This window comes from Vigna unguiculata, chromosome 3 (genome assembly GCF_004118075.2).
Source record: "Vigna unguiculata cultivar IT97K-499-35 chromosome 3, ASM411807v1, whole genome shotgun sequence".
NCBI classification, from domain to species: Eukaryota; Viridiplantae; Streptophyta; class Magnoliopsida; order Fabales; family Fabaceae; genus Vigna; species Vigna unguiculata.
Genome location: NC_040281.1, coordinates 6,976,357 through 7,003,451, shown reverse-complemented (window position 1 = coordinate 7,003,451; position 27,095 = coordinate 6,976,357). Strand labels below are relative to the sequence as shown.

The 27,095-nt window shown below is 32.2% G+C and overlaps 3 protein-coding genes across 3 annotated transcripts; all 3 read left to right on the top strand.

Annotated features, from left to right (window-relative positions):
• The first annotated feature begins 3,123 nt into the window (after window positions 1–3,123).
• LOC114174937 (suppressor of mec-8 and unc-52 protein homolog 1) lies at window positions 3,124–12,159 on the top strand. Its single transcript, XM_028059669.1, has 16 exons — window positions 3,124–3,292; window positions 3,473–3,683; window positions 4,999–5,151; window positions 6,236–6,284; window positions 6,434–6,517; window positions 6,835–6,938; window positions 7,137–7,223; window positions 7,373–7,426; window positions 7,845–7,940; window positions 8,620–8,747; window positions 10,066–10,192; window positions 10,275–10,334; window positions 10,441–10,548; window positions 10,852–10,952; window positions 11,212–11,263; window positions 11,844–12,159. The coding sequence occupies exons 1-16, from the start codon at window positions 3,264–3,266 to the stop codon at window positions 11,940–11,942; spliced, it is 1,542 nt and encodes a 513-aa protein (XP_027915470.1). The 5' UTR covers window positions 3,124–3,263; the 3' UTR covers window positions 11,943–12,159.
• A 4,923-nt stretch (window positions 12,160–17,082) lies between these two features.
• LOC114177572 (putative receptor-like protein kinase At3g47110) lies at window positions 17,083–20,453 on the top strand. The gene is made up of 2 exons (XM_028062969.1): window positions 17,083–19,777; window positions 19,888–20,453. Exons 1-2 carry the CDS (start codon window positions 17,107–17,109, stop codon window positions 20,301–20,303), a joined length of 3,087 nt encoding a protein of 1,028 aa, XP_027918770.1. The 5' UTR covers window positions 17,083–17,106; the 3' UTR covers window positions 20,304–20,453.
• Window positions 20,454–23,062: 2,609 nt separating this feature from the next.
• Window positions 23,063–26,768, top strand: LOC114176792 (putative receptor-like protein kinase At3g47110). Its single transcript, XM_028061953.1, has 2 exons — window positions 23,063–26,078; window positions 26,189–26,768. Exons 1-2 carry the CDS (start codon window positions 23,417–23,419, stop codon window positions 26,602–26,604), a joined length of 3,078 nt encoding a protein of 1,025 aa, XP_027917754.1. The 5' UTR covers window positions 23,063–23,416; the 3' UTR covers window positions 26,605–26,768.
• The last annotated feature ends 327 nt before the right edge of the window (window positions 26,769–27,095 follow it).

Below are 27,095 nucleotides of genomic sequence, written 5' to 3'. Positions count from 1 at the left end.
CTACTACGTATTGGATATCATTTAATAGATAACCTAGTAGATAGTGATGGCTTTGAAAGTAATCAATAGACACCTTTAATAATTAAAGTAATAATATTAGTGTGTATATTTTGTAGATGAAAATTGCAACACGCCACCTGTTTTAAGTTAATTAAAACATATAAAGTTTATATAATTTATTCACTCGTGTATTATATTTAGTATATGTGTATATGTATTTTGAATACATACAATATATAAATAAAAAAATCTTGGAATATTCATAAGTTCCATCTTATTTTATTGGTTTCTTTAAAATTATTTTTCTTTCAAAACGTGATCGTAGTAATATTATAAATATAGCAAAGTTCAAGTTTAAAATTATAAATATAACAAAATTCAAGTCCAGATGTGATGGTAATCGGATCACATTAAATCTACTAAACATTGACTAATTAATTATTTTCATAACATGAATACGAGATATTATTTACTTTGAACTATGCACTCCTTGACATTTTTGTATTATTGGATATTTAAATTGTTTTAGATCTTCATTTTTAAATTATGCAAAATTATTATTATTATTATATATATATATATAATCATCAAATCTGAAATATTATTTCAATTATTACATACATACATAGATGTGTAACCATTATCATAACATTATTATTGTACTAATCACATCACAACATATTTAATTTTCAACACATAAATCATATAATAATATAACCATCAATCACTTTAATTACACAATGCCAACTCAATCAAGTCATATCATATACATGAAAGGTGAAAATAACACTCAACTGAACACAATCAACCCAAATAATTTAATTTTCAAAACTAAATTTCAAGAGTGACATAAGAGTATTGATATGAGTATGTTGTTTGAGCAACCTTACATAACTTGAAAATTAACATTCTCTATTGAATGCTATGATTTATTAAACTTAAACATCATCTCAATACTTAAACAATACATTTGAGAAACAACATTAATTGTCCATCATTTAAGTCATATATGATCATTTGAGAAACCTAACTTAGTGGAACAAGTTATTAAGTTCCAAACTCCATTACAATACCTTTATTATCATCGTTTAACCTATGAGAGTCTTTGAAAAGATAACAGTGACATGTGATGCCTTTCTCATTCAACCCTCAAACTATAACTTGAGTGTGAAGTTGTATTGTTTGAATGACCATGTTGAAGTTTAAATAATATTGTTTTTATACTTATAATAAATATTACTGCTTGAGCATTGCTCGAACAACCTAATGTTGAAAGGTATATGTATAATTGACAAATATAAAGAAAAATAAAAGCACGTAACCAACATTAACCGATTTTATTGCATCTAAAATGTGTAAAATATCTATGTACAATTTTATTAAGAATATCATCATAAAATTTATAGAAAAAGTCAATTTGAGTGTCAATTTAGGGAGAAACAATATTGTTTTATTTTTACAAAAATTGGAACTAAATTGAAACTAAAAATAAATATAGGGAGCAATCATTTTGACACATGACACTTTGAAGTGACACATGTAAAAATAAAAAATTCAAAAATAAAAATTCAAAAAATAAAAAAATTCAAAAAAACATGAGATTTACACGTTGGATTGACTTTAACATCGTTTGATCAAAATTAACGGTAAAGACCAAATTGAATCATTTTTAAGAAAACAAGGACCAAATTGAGATAGCGAAAAATTGAAAGACCAATTTAATACTGCTTGACAAATACAAAGACTAAAAGAATAATTTAACCAAAAAGTTATTTCGCAATTATATTTTTTTTTTAAATTTAATAATACTTTTAGAAGAATTAATTTCATTTTTTAGTTATTATAAGATAAGAATGAACACACACACACACACACATATATATATATATATATATATATATATATATATATATATATATATATATATATATATATATATATATATATTTACCTTTGTATTTATAATTTATCCTTTTTGCGCTTTCTTATTTTCTATTATTTATACTTTTTAATATAAGATGAATATCAATCTTTGCATGTAACTACCTGTTCTAAGAGTATCAAAAAATAGGATTTAAAGTTTAAATCATCAAATAATAAGTTATAAATTATTTGTTCATCATTAATGTTGTGTCTGGTTCTTTGTACTGTTTTCTGTGTCTCATTGGTAGTTTTAGATGCTCTTTGTGGTCCTCTATTTCTCACACACACTCATTTCCTCTCTATATATTCTCTCTCTATAAATAAATAAATATTAGACCCAAATCTAATGAGCATTCATTTCAATTATCTACAACAGTTAAATAGTATTTCATTTCAGTAATATTCACAAAAATTTAAAAGTCTGAGTTGTGGGTTTAAATACTATAAAGCCTACTTGAAATCACAATATCAATGAACACCAAAATTCATACCGGATAATACTAAAATAGATTCAAATGATAGGTTAAATATGTTCTTATCTTAAATTTTAATATCAACTATTATTATCTCAAACTTTAATATAATTTAGTTTTAAAATTTATAAGATAAATAAATATAATTCTTCTAATTTAACTGTTAATTTATTAACCTTTTTATGTATAATACGACATTTAAAATTAATATTTAAATTATTTATACTATTTTACGTATTAAATATAAAAGACTATTCACTTTAAAAACACATTGAATTTAAAAGATTATAATCATTATTTTTAAAATTTGATTATAATTTTACATCTAAATTTAATGCTTATAAATTTATTTAACCTTATATATATATATATATATATATATATATATATATATATATATATATATCACGTATAGTCGAATTGATAAAGTGATAAAATAACTTTAGGAAATGTCCTTACTATCTCATAATGTGAGTTTCAATTTTATTCTAAAATATATATTTTATAATATTTCGAAATGAATGATCTGAGAAATTTTTAATATATTATAGATTATATTTTGTAAACATATAAGAATTGTAAAATTTTAAAAGGCCACTATTGTAATATCAATGTAACGAGGTCAGAAAAACCATTACCCAAAACAAATTTAGGCCCTAACCATGTGGGTTATTGGGTTTGACCCGACCCAGGGTTTGTTGTTCACAAGGGCATGTTTGTTGGGTTCAATAAAAGTAACGTTGGTACTGAGATTATGGCCTAATGAGAACGTTGGAACTGGTGGTAAGTGATAACACTTGGTTTCTTTGAATCTGCGCTAAAACCCTACGCACACATCGTGGTGCAACTTCAATCGACATATCAGCAATGTCTACCCTCGAAATCGAAGCTCGAGAGTAAGTATCGTTCACTGCATCTAATTTCTCCACCGTATTAAAAAATCGGGAAATTTAATTTTCTTCGTTTACTAAAACATATGTTTCGCTTTTGTTCATGTCTAATTGAAACTCGTTCAATGGCTCTCTGTTTTTTTGGTTTAATTTGTGTTATTGTCAAATTTCGTTTGCCCTTCGCAGTGTCATCAAAATTGTGCTTCAGTTTTGCAAAGAAAATTCGTTGCATCAGACTTTTCAGACGTTGCAGAATGAATGCCAGGTTTCTCTGAATACTGTTGACAGCATTGAAACCTTTGTTGCTGATATCAATAGTGGGAGATGGGATGCTATATTGCCTCAAGTTTCTCAACTCAAGCTTCCCAGGAATAAATTGGAGGATTTGTATGAGCAGGTATTTTTTGACAAACTTTGGTTTGTGATATATAACTACTAATTGTGTTGTGTATAACTGTATATTCGCTTTATCACAGTCTTCCAATGCTGGTTATGGACTTTTTAACGTATTTTAGACCCTTCCATCATATGAACAGTATGAATTGGGAATAAGGTAAAATGATGGGCTGAAATGTTGGTATGGAGGGCGGTGAAGGTAAAAAGGGTAAAAAGCGTGACAGCGTTCACATAGGAAGTGCTGGATAATGTTGCTAATCAATCTGCCTAACCTAGCTATATTTTTGGTCAGCCTTATGACATTTTCTCTTTGTGCATTGCTGGTTCGTTAGCTTTTAAGTGCATAATCATTTGGTCGTTTCCCTTGGACTTTAGGATCTCTTTATTTAGGTTGCCATTTTACAGGAAAGAAGGTTTTTCGGGAGTTGTAATATTTTCTGTGCTTTGTTAGTAGTTTAATGATTTTTTGAACTCCTTTACTTTGGGGAAATAAAGGGTCTGTTTTAATTTTGGTCGAATTAATTTTGATTGGAGATTAGGAATTGATGTTGGAGTTATAAGGTCGGCTTGGTGGTTGGAAGGAAATGAAGGGGAAGTGGGATAGGTCACGGGTTATGTTGAAGATCCCACATCAACTAGAAATACAGCCAAATTAAGCCGGTTTTGTGAGGTTGAGTAAGCTTAGAGCACACTTTCTAAGATGATATTAGAGTTTATCTTAACGAGATTTGTTGGGTGTATTGTATCACCCATTATTAGGTCGCTATTAGACCACTCACAAATATCTGGTCACACGCTCAAGATTTATAGTTCTTGGTGCGAGGATGGTGTGGGAAATCTTTTATTGACTAGAGATAAGATCAAAGTACAATATATAAGCGGTGCAAACTTACCTTACAAGCCAATTTTGTGAGGTTACATTAGACTTAAAAGTTCACTTTCTAATAGGTTTGATTCCTTCTACTAACAATAAAATTAACATATTAACGAACTAACACTTGCTTATAAAAAGAAAAAAAATTCATTTATCTTTGAAAGGCTAGGTAGTTGCCAAATGAGGTTGGATACTGTGGCAATCTAATTATTCCTCTACATTGTGAAAGTGATGCTAAAAAATCAGGCTAAAAGGAGAATTCATCATATTTTTTATGGGTCAAATACCCCTCTTAGGGGATGTGAGATTCAGGAGCTGTCATTCAGCACTGTTTGATACTTGTAAAATCTTGCCTAATACTCACCTTGTCAGTATAACATTGTAATAATGTTGCCTGTTCTGTCAAGTTAGTGATATTTAAAAATTTCAAACATGGTTGCAGATTGTACTAGAAATGATTGAACTTCGAGAACTGGATACTGCTCGTGCAATTTTAAGGCAAACACAAGTGATGGGTGTAATGAAACAAGAGCAGCCTGAAAGATATTTGCGTCTTGAACATCTCCTAGTCAGAACTTATTTTGATCCAAATGAGGTTAGTACGTAATTTTTTATCATATTTGCAATGTCCTGTTTTCTAACTTAAGCTACTTGTTTCTTATGTCCCTCAAAGCTATTTGTATCCGCAATCTTCTACAATCATTCATCTTCAATTCTTATGAATTCTTATGCATATATAGCAGAAAATGCAAGTCCTAGTAGACCATGCATTTGGAGTGTCTAACATCCGTTGTATAGGTGTTGGGGAGTTATTGGTGTTGAAAGGTGTTTGATGCTCCAAAACTTGGTGAATTTGTGTTGGAGGGTTAATTGCTTAATTTTTTATTTTAAATTTAGTGAATTATGAAATGTGTTGAAAAAAATGAATATTGGATGAATGAAAAGTTACATGATGATCTTCATTTTGTTCCTCTCATTTAAAGATTTCTCAACTGAGGATAATAGCTACATAAATTGCAAACTTTTCCTTCCATTAGGCTTCAAACTCTTCCATTCTCAACAATCACTTTCTTAAATATATTTTAACTTCTACTTCAATTATTATTGTACAAAAGTCATATAATACCTGGCAGCGGACAAGCATTATAGACCCAGGAATTCTACTTTTCATTATTATGGTTAATGGTGTTTCTAATCCATGAAATATTTTTTGAAATACCCAAATTTTAATTCCAATTAGGGGGGAATTTTAGCTTAAAGTATGGGTATTTAACTTCTACTTCAATTATTATTGCACAAAAAGTCACATAAGACCTGGCAGCGGGCTAGCTTTAAAGACCCAGGAATTCTACTTTTCATTATTATGGTTAATGGTGTTTCTAATCCATGAAATATTAAATATTTTTTGAAATACCCAAATTTTAATTCCAATTAGAGGGGGGGGGGGGGGGGGATTTTAGCTTAAAGTATGGGCATTTAAAGAAAAGGGAATGGAAACCATTGGTTTTACAACTTGGGGACAAAATTTGGAAAATTTTCAAGGACTAAACAAACCATTAATCCTTATTATTTGTTCCTGTGAAAAAGAGTATAATGACAACTTCGAAGCTTTATTTCTTGCCATGTTCTTGTGTTTGTTTCTTTACCCAAGGGTTCATGACTTGTGTCCTATATGACAGGCTTATCAAGACTCAACAAAAGAGAAGCGACGTGGACAAATAGCCCAAGGTTTTTGTCTTTAACATTTGTAGTTTTTACTAAGAAGTTGTGATACTATTTTTTGTTCTGTCGTAATGAAAATCTATTTCTTGATTTGAAATGAAACTTCATTTCTTTTGATTTTTACCTTAAGAACTTCTATTTCCTTGCATTTTCAGCTCTTGCAGCTGAAGTTACTGTAGTGCCACCATCCCGATTGATGGCTTTAATTGGTCAGGCTTTGAAGTGGCAGCAGCATCAAGGTAATTTACTTTCATGGTTTTGAAAAACAATATTCATTTTCATGGTGATCATCTACATACTTATTGTTTTTCTTGTGTTTCTGAATGCAATTCTCTGTATGTTTTCTAATTTGATTTCACTAAAGAAACTTGTTGAAAAACCACTTTAATTGTGGTCACCCCTAGCCTGCCTTCTCTGTGGCCTATCTGTTGCAGCCTCCAACACCTTCTCTGTGCTGGATTGTGTGTGTGTGGGGGGGGGGGGGGGGGGAGCCTTGATGATGTTAATAGAAAATTTTTTTAGATTTTGACTGAGCTATGCTTTCCTTTGATCACAGGGTTGCTTCCTCCAGGAACACAATTTGATTTGTTTCGTGGCACAGCTGCTATGAAACAAGATGTGGATGACATGTATCCAACAGCGCTGTCTCACACGATAAAGGTATCTTATCCATATTTAAGGCATTTTTTTATGGAGATGAGATGTGAAAAACACTGAAGTAGACAGAGAGAACAAAAATGCAGAACCATTGGGTTTCCTGTGGGCTTGTGTTGAAAAATATTTCTGATACTGAACAGATCCAAAGCAAGTTTGCTTTCATAATATTAACCCTTATATTCTGCTTATGTGGTTGTTTAGTTTGGGAGTAAAAGCCATGCAGAATGTGCTTGCTTTTCACCAGATGGGCAGTTTCTCGTGTCATGCTCAGTTGATGGGTTTATTGAGGTATTTATAATTTGTGTTTAAAGTTTCATTTTCAGCTGCTTTCTTCCCATTTTTCTGGTCATATTTCTTGGTTTGCAGTTACATAATTGGAGTTTAAAGCTTCCTTTTCAGTTGCCTTTCCTTTTCCTGATTTTTGGCAATATTTCTAGGTTTGGGATTACATAAGTGGAAAGCTGAAGAAAGATCTCCAGTACCAGGCTGACGTGAGTGAGTTTTTATTTGAACACTTTTACCTTCTAATGATAAAATGTCTTGTATGTGATAGTTAATGAATTTGGAAACAAATTTAAGATGAAGTATGCATTTTGGTATCTTAAATTTGTAGTATACATATAAATATGTGCATGTATTACACATTTTATTCATGAAATTGGATTTTCTTTCATAATGCGATGTTTTGTTTTGCTGACCTGTCTCTTCCTCTCTGTGTTCAATAAATATATCAACATATCTGCTTGATTTATGTTTTCTAAGAATTTTAGTACTATTATTAACATGAATGTGTTTAATATCGCTTGCAATTTAGTTATACATATAATTTTATCCGTCATTTCTATAAGGAAATATCTTAGTGTATGTAAGTCTTTTCCTTAGACATTATCTGATTCCGTGAACTTGCAGGAAGTCTTCATGATGCATGATGATGCTGTGCTTTGTGTAGACTTTAGCAGAGATTCAGAAATGCTTGCGTCTGGTTCTCAAGATGGAAAGATTAAAGTGAGTAATGCATGTTTGCATTTAAGGCTGTATGAGCTAACCTTTCGAAGAATTTCTTATATTCTTGATTTTGTATGTGTTTATGCGTGTATGTGTGTGTATATTCTAGATGTGCAACACTCTTCAATATTTCTATGAAATGGAATTAAGCTACCAAACATAATTCATTTGAAAATTTTTAGAATGTAAACCTATGGGTGGGTGAGTAGTGAATAGTGTCAAATTGTGCAACTAAGTGAAAAAGGTCCTGATAAAATAGGGACGTGGGATCTCGAAAATTCATAATGTTGCTGGTAACAGCAATTCATGGGGTAGGTAACTTGGGTATATTGGTATAAATTTGTGGACAAAACAATTAATAGTTGCCTTTTAGCATGGCCTTATTTTTCCATAAACAGTTAAATGAAAAGAAAATTAGTTGGTGCATAAGTTGAAATTAACCTTTCGGAGACTAGAATTACTACAAAAAATGTTAATAGTACCTAAACACTATTAATGCTGTGTTTTGTGTTTATTACTTTACATGTCCTACTTTGTCTTTTAACTTGTAACATGTGGTTCCTTGAATATATACTGGTTTCCATGTGGATGTTTTAGTTGCTGTTTTTGAATGTTTATGTTTCCAACTCAACTGTTAATATGTGAAACTTAAAATTGTATATTTCACATTTCAATTTAGGTCTGGCGTATTAGAACTGGCCAGTGCTTGAGGCGTCTTGAGCGTGCACATTCCCAAGGTGTCGCAAGTGTTTCCTTCTCTCGTGATGGAAGCCAGTTATTAAGCACTTCATTTGACAGCACAGCAAGGTTTTGTCATTTAATTTTACTTATTTTGCACTGTCTACAGGCCATCAGTTCAACTGAGTTAAATTTTAGGTTTGAGAGGTTCTTTTAAGATGTTAACAAGGACATGAATGACCTAATGATTAGAAGTTGATATTATTATTGGTAGACAATAGCAAGCCTAAAATCCCTCCGTACAAATTTGGGGTTGACAATGCAGTCATTGGTGAAAAGCACTGGTTCCAATATATTTTGGTGAAAAGCATGGTGATTGCAATGTGTTTTTCTTTCTAAACAACTGCTAAATTAAACCTATCAAATATAGTTGTCATGAACCAACTATCTGGATAGGTTAAAATGGCAGCTGAAAACACATGGTTGCTTTATATATATAACAAGTCACATTTCATGAGATCTCTTTGTGCTTTAAAAGTATAGACGAAGGAAAATTTAACTTTTACTTAAAAGAACTGGATACTGGGGATTGAATTCTAAACATCGTAAAGGCTCTAATATTAAGTTGTTAGGAGAAAGCACTTGAATGGTTCTGTATTCAACACTAATGGCATAATTATCAAGAACAATAAAATTGGAAACGAATTGTAGGAAATACAATTCCCCAAAAGTATCACAAAATTAAAGGAAAACTATAATATAATGCAAGTTAAATACATGAAAATAACATAATTAATGACACGTCATAAGCATCGTATCACAAGGTCCTTAGAAAATAGCACACCAAGTAAAAACAATTGACACAAAACAAGAATAAATTGAAAACCTAGTGTTTGTTTAATAACCTCTTTTTCTAGGAGATGCAATCAAAGCTATCCCAGGAAGTTGGAAAATAAGCAGCAGTTATTTCTCTGAAGTTAAACCATACAAAATCACTTTTTCTCCTTTCCCCCACCCAACGTTCAGTATGTTAGAATTTCTGTTGGGAGGGTTCAAACTTACGTTGAAACCAATTTCATTCGATCACATCCTTTTCCGTTCAGTTGCATTGGAATGTTTTCCAACAATAAAACAGACACGCATAATCACATTCTCATTGTTATCAAGTGAGACATATTCTGTTTCCTGTATTTCCAATTCTTAAGATATTTTCTTTGTTCTTCATTCAAACAGTGGAGAGTTAAAGCTTGTAAGAGGAGGGTTGTTAGAGATCGAAGGGATTGTAAATGAAATTACTCATTTCAGTGCTGCTCTTTAGCCCAAATCCTTATTCAAATCTTTAGTACTGTTCATATAGTTTGTATTTTTTGTATATCAACATTATAAAATGCTTTAGTAAAATGTTAGCTACTGGTGAGTAAAAAGGTTTTTTTTTTTTTTTATGTAGGATTCACGGCCTCAAATCTGGAAAGATGTTGAAAGAGTTTCGTGGCCATACATCTTATGTAAATGATGCAATTTTTACAAATGATGGGAGTCGTGTTATTACTGCGTCAAGTGACTGTACAATCAAGGTCAGTTACTTGGTATAGATAGTACTTGGAAGTTCCGTATTTATCGGGTGTGCAAGTAATGTATTTTTCGTCCTTATTGTAGGTCTGGGATGTGAAGACTACAGACTGCATACAAACTTTTAAGCCACCTCCTCCTTTAAGGGTGTGTCTTCAAAAATCTATTATGAGGACTTTTTCCATTCAATTTTCTGATGTAATCTTGACAATTTTGTTCATTTGTCTAATTACTGATTTCTTTGGACTGTTAGGGAGGTGATGCTTCAGTCAATTCTGTTCACATTTTCCCCAAGAATACTGATCACATTGTCGTTTGTAACAAAACGTCATCCATATATATCATGACACTTCAAGGACAGGTATACTTAAAAGAGTTGATAACTGGAAATTATTTGTTTATACTTTATTTCACTAGTGTCTTGATATTAAGGATGTTGCACTGTCCTCCTTAATTAATGTGTTTGTTTTGACAAGGATAAGTATTTATCTAATTCTGCATATTCATGCTGGCTGAATATAGGCATTTACTTAAATGTGGACTTCATTTCCTTTCATCTGTTTTTAACAGGAAGTGTTGTAACAGCATGTTAGGATCTAACTGCAAGTTATGAAACTTTAGTTCATCTCTTTTTCTGAGCATTATTTTCTCTGTCAATTGATAGGTTGTGAAGAGCTTCTCATCTGGTAAAAGAGAGGGCGGAGACTTTGTGGCAGCCTGTGTTTCACCGAAAGGGGAATGGATTTACTGTGTTGGTGAAGACAGGTATCCTGATTTGTGTAAAATATGACAGCCCTTCATATATTCTGGTAGACAAATATTTTAAGTACAACATGTAATTACATCACGTATGCCTTATGATTGATATTTTCCCTTTCTTAAGCTCAATAACTTAACCTGATTTTACAGTAACTTCTGGATGATGTTTACTAAATTAGTATATTCTTTCTTGAAATAATCTAACCCCGCCAAATATCTTTCCAAATATTGTTATATTCTTAATGAGATGACAAATTGAACGCAGGAATATGTACTGCTTCAGCTATCAATCTGGAAAACTGGAGCATCTAATGAAGGTATGAATATTGAGTTAATCTGAGATTAGATCCATAGGTTTGTTTCAAATTGGTCTTAATTTCCATAGATGTTGTTTTTGTTGCAATCTTGCATGTGAAAGAGGGAATAAGACTCAATTGATAAATAGAATCAGACTTAGCCAAATAAGGTGTATCAGATGATACTGCCTGAACTTGATAGACGCAAGTTTCAGATTATGTTTGCGTAACTTTGAGTCTAATGTATACCAGATGCAAATTCAGACAGTGCGTGTCAGACTATGCGAAAATAGATTGTGCATATTAGACTGTGTATTTGCCACATTTATCTTGTTGAATCTTGTGTTAAAACTGGGATTTTGTGTATAATTTGCAAACACTAACTAAAACCAGAACTGACCCGCTTATGTATCACTCATTTCTTCAGATAAAACGTTGTGCATTATCTGTTGATCAAACCCTCTGGCTGTATATTGGTTAAATTGGATTTTATTTTCCCGTATTCTGTTCTCACGGAATACGCGTCTTTTCTACCGAGGTTTTTATCGCGATAAATAAATATTTTAAGTGATATAATGAAATTGTTGGTGTCCAATGACAGGTCCATGAGAAGGAAGTTATAGGGGTCACTCACCATCCCCATAGGAATCTTGTTGCAACTTTTAGCGAAGACTGCACAATGAAGTTGTGGAAGCCTTGAATACTTTGGGGCTATTTCTATCTTGTTAACACAAATGAACATCTTTGTAGTTTTTGCAATGTATATAATTCTCAGGAGTTTAATTTTAATGTATTGTTAGTAAAATTAGTTTATATTATTGACCAATGATGTGTTAGTTGAAAGCCGGTGCTGCGTTGGGGTTATTGACTGATTGAAAATTCAAAGTATCTATTTGCATTCTTTTGCTTCAGTTTTATTTTATTTTTAAATCTATCCTTTTGTTGAACTTATGTTATAAATATATTTTTCATGCGCATACGCAATAGTAAAGAAAAAAAAATGACATTTTGTTAATTTTATTTTTTAATAACGTGTATGTGATGTGGTCCTTGGAACTGAATAATGCTGAATACAGTATTGATTTACATGAAGTCTATAAGCTGATCAATGCATAATACGTCGTATTGATGAGGTACTTAAAACGGAATAACGAATAGTCATTCAAGTATACAGTTTCAAAGACCATTATTAGATTCCATTTTTTATGAAGTTAGATACTTAATAGGTAAATATGTTTTTCAGTTTTAAAGTTGATACTTAATTTAGTTTAAGATTCGTGAATATATATATATATATATATATATATATATATATATATATATATATATATATATATTTATTTATTTATTTATTTAAAAGGCACAATGTTGAGAATGATTATTTAAAAGATGGAAGAAAAGTATTGGTTAGATTATGTTTTACTCCTTTAAGACAAGTTCCACTATTCTCTTTCATTTTATGGTAACGTGTAAAGTATTCTTGAAATGAAGTAAAATGAAGTAAAATAAAGAATATAATCAAGAAGATAATAATTCATAATGTTTTAAATTTTAAATGGGAGGATAAATGACTTTTCTCTCTCTCAAAGTAGACCCATGAAAAAAAGAAGTTAGAGGCATAGAGTGACGAATGTATGAGTTAGAATTAAGTGTACATACATATATATATATATATATATATATATATATATATATATATATATTTTGTTCTTGCCGACGTCCGTTCGATTTCGAACCGATTAGGTATCTAGCAAGAGCAACATTTTGTGTATTGTTCCGGCAAAAAGTTTAATAATTTTACCGTTCCTGACTTAACGTACAGTAAATAGCACACTGAAGTCAGAAAATTGTCCCCCTGACAGGGTTAATCTCTTATTTATAGGCAAAACAGTTACAAATATCATAACTGACTGATCCAAAATATTTCATATAAAAAATATCTTCATAAAATATCAATTAGGCCCAAATTTCTAGATTCATAGACTTTCGTGAATCGGATCAGACCTTGGACGACCAGGACGGTGTATATATATATATATATATATATATATATATATATATATATATATATATATATATATATATATAAAAGAATTTATAATATGCATTAAAAAAGACTTGGAACCCTAATTCTGGTGTAAACCATTTCAACGTAGAAAAACTAGGTTATTGTGTTCAATAGTGGCGGGGATTTTATTGTCCACAAGATTTTTGATTATGACACTGGACTTCACTTCTATCATATATATTGCTTCATCCAACCAAGTGAAGAAACTTGTAAGATAACAATAGTCTTCAGATATGTTTGTAGTTTCCGTATGTAACGGTTAACAAATTCCGGTTTTCATATTGCATATAAAATATCAGTTATGATTTTTTTTTTTCACGTTTAGGTTTAATTAGGTTTTTTATTCCAGAAATTTAAAGTAATCCATCTTTTGTGTCTCTAAATAAAATCATAATTACTAATTTTATCATGTGTTATGTTAGTAATAATTACATCATGCTAACATCAGTGTGTATAACATCAATACTTAGTAAAACATGTAACGTTAATAATGTCATATATCTTTTCAAGAAAAAAGTTATGGAAATAAACAAAATAAAAAAATTGAAGCAAAAAGTTAAGAATCTCATTTTTCTTTTCTTTGAGTAAGATGTTTCCTTTTATTCATTTGTTTTGGATATATAACCTTCTCTTTGAACGGGAATTTGAACAATATCATAAAATTGAAATACCTAATAATTGAATTATTTGTAATTATTATTTTTTATTTCTTAAATAATTAGTTTGGATAAAATAATTAAAATATTTTAAATTTTATCTTTTTTGATAAAGTAATTTAATTTCTATTTTATGATTAACTCAATTCTACTTTTAAATCTAACTTAACTTAGCTCGAATGAATTGTTGGAGATCTAATAAATCCAACATGGATTCCTTCAAATGTGTGAATTGGACAAATGCGTCCATAGTGACCAGGGTTAGCAAAGGAATATATGTCTTTCTACTAAGTAAGATGTATTGAATTCATAAATTATTAGATACTTTTTTTGAATGTCAACTAAGTATCATAAGTAAATTGCTCAAAGTTGTTCACTTATTTGATAACCAGAGTTATTCTTTAATGAAAGATCACTATGAGTAAGACATAATAGAATTTGATCAATTCACAATTTGGTACAACTCATTTTGACTTTTGATTCAAGTCAACCTTTAGGCCGACTAGACCTTTGGCTCGGGTCCGATCCAACTCGACCTTAAACCTGATCCAAACCTACTCGACTTCTCCTCGACCCAATTTGACTTTTGGACCTATAGACTTTTTTGGTTCTAACCAATGAGTAATCCCACAATTTGGAGAATTTCAATTTCTTTCTTCTTTTAGTCAATTTCAAATTATACTATTTTAGTTATTTGAAATATTTTGTTAAAATTCATTAATTTTAATTTCCTTCTAATTTTTTCATTAAGCATATAATATTCCTTGAAAAAATTTCAAGTTCTCCAAATAAATAAATTACTCTCTTAAATTACTTTATCCAAACATGCCATAAAGGTATCTCTTAAATTATTTTATCCAAACATGCCATCAAAGTATAACTTTTAAAATGGATATGTAATTCAACCCAATATAATTTATTGTAAGTTGATTATGTGATCGGTTAACTTAACTCACTTAAAAATGAGTTTAGTAAAGTTTACCACTGATTGATATTAAACGGACCAACTTAATTCAATAAAGATATACGATTTTAATGTGTTCGGTTAACTATGATTACAATTATAAACTATTATACAAAAATTATAATTATGCAGTATTATACAAATAATTTTTTAAAAATTAATATTTTGACATTAGAAAAAATAAAAATATCTACTTAATAATTCAATAAATTAATATTTTAATTATATATATATATATATATATATTATTTTTAATTTAAAATAATAATATATTATAATATATTAGTTAAATTTTAGAATGAGGAAAATTAATTTCAAATTACCTTTGATTAATTTAAAATTAGTGATTTTTTAAAATAAAGTGGGTTTATGAATCAATTTACTATAATCTGACACCAACTCGTATGATTCAAGTGAATTGAAACCGTTTTAACGTATAATTAGTTAAATTTTTTTAATTTTTTAATTTCGGTTGATCTTATTCGAATTTGTAATAAATCAGATTGATTCAGAAATCATAGTTCACTTTGACATTTTTAATAAATACGAATGTTTTTTTAGTAGAGAGGGTGTGAAACTATTTTTTTTCTTAGTTTTTTATGTGTGAACAATTTAATTCCAGCAAATACAAGAAATGCATTTCGCAAGAAAATGAAGAGTGGTATGCATAAATCTGCCATACGCGCAACACCTTTTAAACAAAACTCACTGTTCTTCTTCACAATTATCCCATATCTTCGTCATTTCACATTCCGACACTCACTTATTCAAAACTTTCGCTTCTTTCTATATATTTCCATTTCTATCACTTTTTTTTCTTCCAAATATTACTATAATTTAACAAATATAAATATAATTAATTGTGAATGAGCATTTGCCGCAACATTCTCTCACATAAAAGTCACTGCATAAATCTAAAAACAACGTTGGAAATAATTCAACTTAAATCTTTTTTTTTTTAGTTTAGTAAATTATATTTTACATTTTTTAACTCTATGTTTTGCTTCTAACATTGAATTGGCTTTCTATTCTTATCATTTAAGGAAATAAGAAACATTTACCAATTTACTTCTTTTACTTACATAAATTCATTCAGTAACAATACGCAATTGTCCATCTTTTATAGATAAATTATCTATAATGTATTAATCCAAATATTAAAGCTTTAATATGAAAAGAAACAATATAGATTGTCCTTTTCCTCAATATGTTGTTAATATTTTGAGACTGCATTTTGTAATATTGAAACAATTCTTAGAAGTCAAATCTTACAACATGGTTTTAAGTTTAAAAAAAAATTACAATTCTTTTAACGAAAAAATAAAACTACAAACTAAACGAAAATAAAAAATATTTTCAAGCATCTAATAGAAAAAAAAAGAGCAGTGATTCAATAAAAAAATATTACACTTTTATTGTTTCAAAATATTAGAATTTTGAAATTAAAGACAATTGATAAAGTTAGTTCGACTATCACTTTCAGTGAACAGACCATTTAATACGGTGACGGACTTTTTCTCCACTTAGACCATCATGCATCCAGTCAAACAAAATTACAATATACTCCTCCAAACGGAGAGGGAAACACTAATTTCTTTCTTACAAACCTTAATTATCATTTTGGTTTTTATATATAAATCTTTAATTCATTTTCATTTTCATTTTTATATTTATTTGGGTTTTTTATATTTCTATTATTAAATTGAGTTCTTTTTCTTTTAAAATTCAATCTCGTTCCTTTAAAAATATAAATTAATTTTTCAATTCATTTTTTATGGTAATGTATACATACATGTGAGTACAAACTATTCACAAGATATAAATATTTTTGACATTATAAATATTTTTGACATTCATGTATATAATAAAAATTTATCGGCAATGTAAGGAAAGAAACCAAATTATAGGAACTCATTAACTTAATTAAGTAAAAGAAAAAAAAAATATGGAAGCCGGAAAAAACCAAACAAAATGAATAAAATGTCTAAATATAAAAATAAAATTATTAATTAATCCTTTATTCTTTTTTAATTTTTATGGAAGGATTTGTAATTAAAGAGAAAAGCGAAGAATGGTTCCGTGTGCGTGTGCTGCTGCAGCTGCAGCTGCATTTGGACCACTATAAATACACGTCTGAGTAGTAAGAGTTGAATATCACAAGCCAAAGGAGAAAAGTATGGCTTTGTCTTCTCAGTTACATCTTCATTTTGGCTTATTCATTATCCTCTTCAACCTTCACCTACACCACCTCTTCATTGCTGTATCAGCAGCCACTTTAAGCATCACCACTGACACACAAGCCTTGATCTCATTCAAGTCTCAACTCAGCAATCACACTCTCATTCCCTTATCTTCATGGAACCAAAGTTCATCCCCTTGCAATTGGACTGGTGTCCAATGTGACAACCTTGGCCAAAGGGTAACTGCCCTTAAGCTTTCAGGCTTGGGACTCTCAGGTCAATTAAGCCCTTATATTGGTAACCTCTCCTCTCTTCACTCCCTCCAATTGCAGAATAACCAACTCACTGGACCCATTCCTCACCAAATTGGTAACCTACTCAGTTTGAGAGTTCTAAATATCAGCTCTAACATGTTGGAAGGAAAACTTCCTTCCAACATCACCCTCTTGAATCAGCTCCAGATTCTTGATCTATCCTCAAACAACATTCTCAGCAAGATTCCTCAAGACATTGGCAGCTTGAAAAACCTTGAGGTTTTGAAGCTGGGAAAGAATAGCCTCTATGGTGCAATCCCAGCTTCTCTAGGAAACATTTCTTCTCTCAAAAATATCAGCTTTGGCACCAACTTTCTCACTGGTGGGATTCCCAGTGACTTGGGTAGGCTGCATGATTTGATTGAGCTTGATCTCATTCTTAACAATCTCAATGGGACCGTTCCACCTTCTGTGTATAACTTATCTTCCCTCGTTAACTTTGCCTTGGCTTCAAACTCTCTCGGGGGTGACATTCCTCAGGATGTTGGTCTCAGATTTCCAAAACTCATAGTGTTCAACATCTGCTTCAATTATTTCACAGGTGGAATTCCAGGGTCATTGCACAACCTCACCAACATTCAGGTCATTCGCATGGCTTCCAACTTTTTGGAAGGAACAGTGCCACCTGGTTTGGGAAATCTCCCATTTCTTCGCATGTATAATATTGGTTATAACAGAATAGTGAGTTCAGGTGTCAGAGGTTTAGACTTCATTACTTCTTTGACAAACAGTACTCGACTCAACTTTCTGGCAATTGATGGAAATATGCTGGAAGGTGTAATTCCTGAAACCATTGGCAATCTCTCCAAGGACCTGTCAACGTTATACATGGGACAGAATCGTTTCAATGGAAGCATACCTCGCTCCATTGGTCTTCTTAGTGGCTTGAAGTTGTTAAACATAAGCTACAATTCAATCTCTGGAGAAATCCCACATGAGTTAGGCCAGTTAACGGAACTACAAGAACTATCTCTGGCTGGAAATGAGCTATCAGGGGTTATTCCAGATTCCCTTGGTAATCTCCTCAAGTTAAACCTGATTGATTTCTCAAGAAACAAACTTGTGGGGACCATACCTACCAGTTTTGGGAATTTGCAAAGTCTGCTTTACATGGATTTATCAAGCAACCAACTCAATGGAAGCATTCCTACGGAAATCCTCAATCTCCCAACTTTGAGCAATGTTTTGAACTTGTCAATGAACTCTTTGGGTGGACCAATACCTCAAATTGGGAGATTGAGTGGTGTTGCCTCCATTGACTTTTCTAGCAACGAATTGGATGGTGGCATCCCCAGTTCATTCAGCAATTGTCTCAGCTTGGAAAATTTGTTTCTGAACAGGAATCAGCTCTCGGGTTCAATTCCAAAAGCTCTTGGAGAAGTGAGAGCCTTGGAAACTTTGGACCTATCCTCCAACCAACTCTCTGGAACCATTCCTGTTGAACTGCAAAATTTACAGGTGCTTAGGCTCTTAAACCTCTCGTACAATGACTTGGAAGGAGCCATTCCAAGTGGTGGAGTTTTCCAAAATCTCTCTGCTGTACATTTAGAAGGCAATGGAAATCTCTGCTTACAATCCCCATGTGTGAATCGTGGCGAAGGAAGAAAAGTAAGACGTTACATCATCGTAGCCATTGCAGTAGCATTGGTACTGTGTCTCACAATAGGCTCAATACTATATATAAAGAGCAGAAAGGTGAAGGTAGGATCATTATCATCATCATCATTATCAACATCTGAACAGCTAAAACCTCTTGCACCAATGATCTCTTATGATGAGCTTCGTTTGGCAACTGAGGAGTTCAACCAGGAAAACTTGCTAGGAGTTGGGAGCTTTGGCTCGGTTTACAAAGGCAATCTAAGTCACGGAACTACTGTTGCAGTGAAAGTTCTTGACATCCTAAGAACCGGTTCCTTAAAGAGTTTCTTTGCAGAATGTGAGGCTATGAAGAACTCGAGGCATCGAAATCTGGTTAAGCTCATCACATCGTGTTCTAGTGTTGACTTCAAAAACAATGACTTTCGGGCTCTGGTGTATGAGTATCTGTGCAATGGTAGCTTGGAAGATTGGATCAAGGGGAAGAGAAAGCATGCAAACGGAAATGGGTTGAACCTTATGGAGAGACTGAACATAGCAATAGATGTTGCTTGTGCATTGGACTACCTGCACAATGATAGTGAAATCCCAGTTGTGCACTGTGATTTGAAGCCTAGCAACATTCTCTTGGACGCAGACATGACTGCAAAGGTTGGAGACTTTGGATTGGCTAGGTTGCTTGTTCAAAGATCAACCAATCAAGTTTCCATTAGCTCCACTCATGCTCTCAGAGGCTCAATTGGCTACATAGCTCCAGGTTAATGCATATTCAAATTAGTTTCTCTATTCACTCTCTATGAACCTTTTCATTTGATAACAAATTATGAAACATGATGAATAATTATTATGGCTGGCTTTGCAATGCAGAATATGGATGGGGAGAGAAAGCAAGTGCAGCTGGAGATGTGTATAGTTTTGGTATAGTGTTGCTGGAACTATTCTCTGGGAAAAGTCCAACTGATGAATGCTTCAGTGGAGGCATAAGCATAAGAAGATGGATGCATTCAGCATTGAAAGAGAAGACAATGGAAGCCATTGACCCTGAGTTGGTGTCCCTCATTTTGCATGATGACCCTTCAGAGGGACCAAATAACTTACAATTGTATTGTGTAGATGCAATTGTAGGAGTAGCCATCTGTTGCACTGCAGATAACCCAGATGAACGCATTGGCATTAGAGATGCTGTTAGCCAACTCAAAGCTTCCAGAGACTCTCTTTTGAATCTCTCTGATCACACTTCTGCTGCACATGCCAACTCTTACTTAAACGTTTCAATAAAATAATGCTGAAAAGTTATGATCAGGGAAATATGTAACGTAATAATACTTCTGTTGACCAGGAAATGATCAAATGTTTTAGTTTGTCCAAGTCAAAGAACATGATAGAAATTGAGATGCTGATAATAAAATATAGGTGTTTACGTTTGTGGTTAATTTCACTTGTAAAACTTATGTATCTCTTCTAATTGTTGAGTTAGAATTGAAAACTAGTTCAATGCGTACTGATAAAAGAATTCAAAATATGCATTAAAGACTTGGAACCCTACTGTTTCAACGTAGAAAAACTAGTCTTATTGTGTTCATTGGTGGTAGGATTTTATTGTCCACGAGTTTGATTATGACACTTGACTTCACTTGCATCATATATTGCTTCATCAAACCAAAGTGAAGAAACTTGTATGATAACAATAAAGTCTTCCCCTATGTTGGTAGTTTCCGTATGCAAACGGTGAACACATTCCAACTTTCATATTATATATAAAATATCTTTTTTTTTTCACGTAATCCTTAATTTCATGTTTAATTAGGTTTTTCATCCTAGAACTTAAGGTACTTTATCTTTTATTTTCGTAAATAAAATCAGAATTATTAGTTTTATCACGTGTTATGTTAGTAATAACTGCGTCATGTTAACATCATGACAAAACATATGTAAAGTTAATAATGTCATATATTCTAAATAAATATGGAAATAGAAATAAAAAGTTACAAAATCTTTTATATTTACAACATGTGAAATAAAAAGTTAATAACGTCGTTTCCCTTAAACGAGCAAAAGATTCATTTGTCTTCAACAAATGAAGGTAAGAGCTCTCAAGAGAGGCTGACTCATTCAACCGGGTCGAGTCTATCATGAGTTAACTATTTGATGGGTCAACTAGAAAAATGAGGTTGGCCTACTTACTAACTAGAGTGAAAAAACGGGTCAGGAATTGGAATCTGTCCTTTCATAGAGTGAAACGACGAGCTAACCCATTATTTGTTTTTAATTTTTTAACTTTTTTAATACTTATTTATAAGATTTGTTTATATATATATATATATATATAAATGAATATTTAAAATATATTTAATCATATTTTATAAGTTTTTAATTAATCAATTAATATTTTTAATGGAATAAATTAAAATAATTATTATATTTACATGTTAAATTACTCTATCATAACTAATAATTGATCAAGTATTAATGATTTAAATTATAATAGTATTGTATGTTTACATCTTTACAAAAATATAATATAAAAATGAATATTTTTAATTATAAAAAAATAAAAATAAAAATGAGCCAACATGTTAGGGACCAATTGATTCACCTTTAGTCCGCTAATTTGACATGAGGCAGAATAAGCCAAAACAAGCTAATGAATTAAAAATTCCAATTCTATCCGTCTAGTTTTGATGACCTGTCCCAAGCCTAATCTACTTTGCCGCTCATACTAGTAACCACGGATTAAATGAACAAACTCAATTTAGAAAATAAAATACAATTTATAATTTTTTTTCTTCGATCTAATTCTTTTAATATCAAAATTGGAACTAAATTATAAATTATTAAAATAATCAGGAAAAAGATATTATATAAATACACTTATAATAACAACATACGTTAATATATATAAAATAATATTTATAATTGATAATTTGAAATATCATATTAATATGCATATGAATTGTGTTGATTAGGCCAAGGTATTTTGTTAACTTTTTTAACACGGGTTGATGAGAGAATTTTCAGTAGGTGAAGTTCAATTTTGGATTTCACCAAAATTTCAAGTCTTCTCAGTGAAACTTAATTCGAATGTGGTAAATTCGATCGACTCATGAGCTTTGATTCACTTTACCAACTCTAAACGATAGTTTATACCAATACACTTTGACATTCACTTTACCAACTCTAAATTAGGTTAGTATTTCCATGTCACTTTTATTCCAAAATCTTCTGATATCGAGTTCTATATATATATATATATATATATATATATATATATATATATATATGACATTGGTCGTACACATATAAGGTATTTGACATTACTTTTACTCCAAAATTTTAAGGTAATAGAATTATGGACCTTTACTCTTTTCGATGTCACTTTTATTCCAAAATCTTCTGATATGGAGTTCTATATATATGACATTGGTCGTACACATATAAGGTATTTGACATTACTTTTACTCCCAAAATTTTAAGGTAATAGAATTATGAACCTTTACTCTTATATAGTGTTTAACTCTGTCTATTCTATATCGTGAAACTTTGAGTCACACTTGAACCATTCCGATCCAAGGAAATTAAAGAAAATAATGAGAAAAATATTTTTTATATTTTTCTTATAATCTCCTTTGCATTTCTCTTGTTGTTGTTGTTATTCTGCCTTCATATTATGCGTAACTTAGATCCTCCTTGACTTAGACACCTCACTCCTCACACAGGGTTCAATTTGCATATCATCATTGATATGTGGATTGAGGTGAATTATATATATATATATATATATATATATATTTTTTTTTTTTATCAGCAAGGTCAATCATGGTAATCATCAACATTTTGAGCATTTTATTAGGATGTTGTAGAGGTTGTGACTTTGGTTCTATTTTTAAACTAGACGCGTTAACATTCTCTTATCATCATTTGATGAGTGTGAATGGTCTTAATGCTTCCTAATGTCAAAGGAAACTTCATGGCAAGGTGGGTGTTGAGACTAATGATCTCATGAAATAACCGATGGCCTTCCGACAAACACATTGCATGATATATTGGCGTCAAGAATGGGCTACTAGATCTTGATAGTTTGGTAATTCCTATTTACTTTTGATCTTAGTGTATAGGTTGATGTACCCCATTGTTTTAACTCTTTCACCCAATAAGTATGTTCTCTTATGGTAGAAGCCTATAGTAAAACCCAACTCATACCTGAGGCAAAGACAATTAGAAATTCAAGTATAGGTGAATTTTAGAAACACAAGGTTAAGATTTTCTTTTAAAAGTGGTGTTAAGTCTCTTATATTACATTAGATTTGGTGAATTTTCCCTGTCTATCTTCCTAAAAATTCCCAGCAATAAATACATGACTAAGACTTGAGTATCTCATAAGCCAAAGGAGAAAAGTATGGGATTGTCTTCTCAATTACTTGTTCATTTTGGTTTATTACTCATCCTCCTCCGACCTCAGCCACACTACCTCTTCAATGGTGTATCAGCAGCCACTTTAGGCATCACCACTGACACAGAAGCCTTGATCTCATTCAAGTCTCAACTCAGCAGTCACACTCTCATTCCCTTATCTTCATGGAACCAAACTTCATCCCCTTGCAATTGGACTGGTGTCCAATGTGACAACCTTGGCCAAAGGGTAACTTCCCTTAAGCTTTCAGGCTTGGGACTCTCAGGTCAATTAAGCCCTTATATTGGTAACCTCTCCTCTCTTCACTCCCTCCAATTGCAGAATAACCAACTCACTGGACCCATTCCTCACCAAATTGGTAACCTACTCAGTTTGAGAGTTCTAAATATCAGCTCTAACATGTTGGAAGGAAAACTTCCTTCCAACATCACCCACTTGAATCAGCTTCAGATTCTTGCTCTATCCTCAAACAAAATTCTCAGCAAGATTCCTCAGGACATTGGCAACTTGAAAAAGCTTCAGGCTTTGAAACTCGGAAGGAATAGCCTCTACGGTGCAATCCCAGCATCTCTAGGCAACATTTCTTCTCTCAAAAATATCAGTTTTGGCACCAACTTTCTCACTGGTGGGATTCCCAGTGACTTGGGTAGGCTGCATGATTTGATTGAGCTTGATCTCATTCTTAACCATCTCAATGGAACTGTTCCACCAGTTATATACAACTTATCTTCCCTTGTAAACTATGCGTTAGCTGGAAATTCTTTGTGGGGTGAGATTCCACAGGATGTTGGTCACAAACTTCCAAAACTTATAGTGTTCAATATCTGCTTCAATTATTTCACAGGTAGAATTCCAGGATCATTGCACAACATAACCAACATTCAGGTCATTCGCATGCGTTCCAACCTTTATGAAGGAACACTGCCACCAGGTTTGGGAAATCTCCCATTTCTTCACATGTATGATATTTCGTATAACAGGATAGTTAGTTCGGGTGTCAGAGGTCTAGATTTCATCACATCTCTGACTAACAGCACTCACCTGAAGTTTCTGGCAATTCAAGGAAATATGCTGGAAGGTGAAATTCCTGAAACCATTGGCAATCTCTCCAACCATCTCACAAATTTATACATGGGAACGAATCGTTTCAGCGGAAGCATACCCACTTCCATTGGTCGTCTTAGTGGCTTAAGGGTGTTAAACATAAGCTATAATTCAATCTCTGGAGAAATCCCACATGAGTTAAGCCAGTTAGTGGAACTACAAGAACTATCTCTGGCTGGAAATGAGATATCAGGCGTTATTCCAGATTCCCTTGATATTCTCCTCAAGTTAAACAAGATTGATTTGTCAAGAAACAAACTTGTGGGGATAATACCTACCGGTTTTGGGAATTTGCAAAGCCTGCTTTCCATGGACTTATCAAGCAACCAACTCAATGGAAGCATTCCTATGGAAATCCTCAATCTCCCAACTTTGAGAATTGTTTTGAACTTGTCAATGAACTCTTTGAGTGGTCCAATACCTCAAATTGGGAGATTGAGTGGTGTTGCCTCCATTGACTTTTCTAGGAACCAATTGGATGGTGGCATCCCCAGTTCATTCAGCAATTGTCTCAGCTTGCAAAAATTGTTTTTGAACAGGAATCAGCTTTCGGGTTCCATTCCAAATGCTCTTGGAGAAGTGAGAGCCCTGGAAACTTTGGACCTATCCACCAACCGACTCTCTGGAAGCATTCCTGTTGAACTTCAAAAATTACAGGTGCTTAGGCTCTTAAACCTCTCGTACAATGATTTAGAAGGAGCCATTCCAAGTGGTGGAGTTTTCCAAAATCTCTCTGATGTATATTTAGAAGGTAATGAAAATCTCTGCATGCAATCCCCTTGTGTGAATCATGGCGAAGGAAGAAATGTAAGACGTTACATCATCGTAGCCATTGCAGTAGCATTGGTACTGTGTCTCACAATTGGCTCAATACTATATATAAAGAGCAGAAAGGTGAAGGTAGCATCATCATCATTATCACCATCTGAACAGCTAAAACCTCTTGCACCAATGATCTCTTATGACGAGCTTCGTTTGGCAACTGAGGAGTTCAACCAGGAAAACACTCTAGGAGTTGGGAGCTTTGGCTCGGTTTACAAAGGCAATCTAAGTCACGGAACTACTGTTGCAGTGAAAGTTCTTGACACTCTAAGAACTGGTTCTCTAAAGAGTTTCTTTGCTGAATGTGAGGCAATGAAGAACTCGAGGCATCGAAATCTGGTTAAGCTCATCACATCGTGCTCTAGTGTTGACTTCAAAAATAATGACTTTCGGGCTCTGGTGTATGAGTATCTGTGCAATGGTAGCTTGGAAGATTGGATCAAGGGGAAGAGAAAGCATGCAAACGGAAATGGGTTGAACCTTATGGAGAGACTGAACATAGCAATAGATGTTGCTTGTGCATTGGACTACCTGCACAATGATAGTGAAATCCCAGTTGTGCACTGTGATTTGAAGCCTAGCAACATTCTCTTGGACGCAGACATGACTGCAAAGGTTGGAGATTTTGGATTGGCTAGGTTGCTTGTTCAAAGATCAACCAATCAAGTTTCCATTAGCTCCACTCATGCTCTCAGAGGCTCAATTGGGTACATACCTCCAGGTTAATGCATATTCCAATTAGTTTCTCCATTCACTCTCTATGAACCTTTTCATTTGATAACAAATTATGAAACATGATGAATAATGAGTATGGTTGGCTTTGCAATGCAGAATATGGATGGGGAGAGAAAGCAAGTGCAGCTGGAGATGTATATAGTTTTGGTATAGTGTTGCTGGAGCTGTTCTCTGGGAAAAGTCCAACTGATGAATGCTTCAGTGGAGGCATAAGCATAAGAAGATGGATGCATTCAGCATTGAAAGAGAAGACAATGGAAGCCATTGACCCTGAGTTGGTGTCCCTCATTTTGCATGATGACCCTTCAGAGGGACCAAATAACTTACAATTGTATTGTGTGGATGCAATTGTAGGAGTAGCCATATCTTGCACTGCAGACAACCCAGATGAACGCATTGGCATTAGAGATGCTGTTAGCCAACTCAAAGCTTCCAGATACTCTCTTTTGAATCACTCTGATCGCACTTCTGCTGCACATGCCAACTCTTACTTAAACGTTTCAATAAAATAATGCTGAAAAGTTATGATCAGGGAAATATGTAACGTAATAATACTTCTGTTGACCATAAAATGATCAAATGTTTTAGTTTGTCCAAGTCAGAGAACATGATAGAAATTGAGATGCTGATAATAAAATATAGGTGTTTATGTTTGTGGTTAATTGCACTTGTAAAACTTATGTGTGTCTTCTAATTGTTTATGGCGTATACTTTATATAGAAAGAAGCTAAAAAGAAAGATTTGTCCTTAATAACCCATTTCCAAATTTATATAGAAAATAAGATACCACTTTCAATTTATCCTTAAATTCCTAGCAATGCAATTTTTTTTTCGTTTTTCTATAAATTTGGTTTTTTCATAATTGATAATATTATTGAAATTATTAATAATGATTTTCTTCTTTTTGGTAAAACAAAAGGTTGATAAACTGAATTAGAAATAACCTTTATGACCTCACAACCGCTATCTTTCCTTTTTATAACTATTTTGACTTTATTCCTTT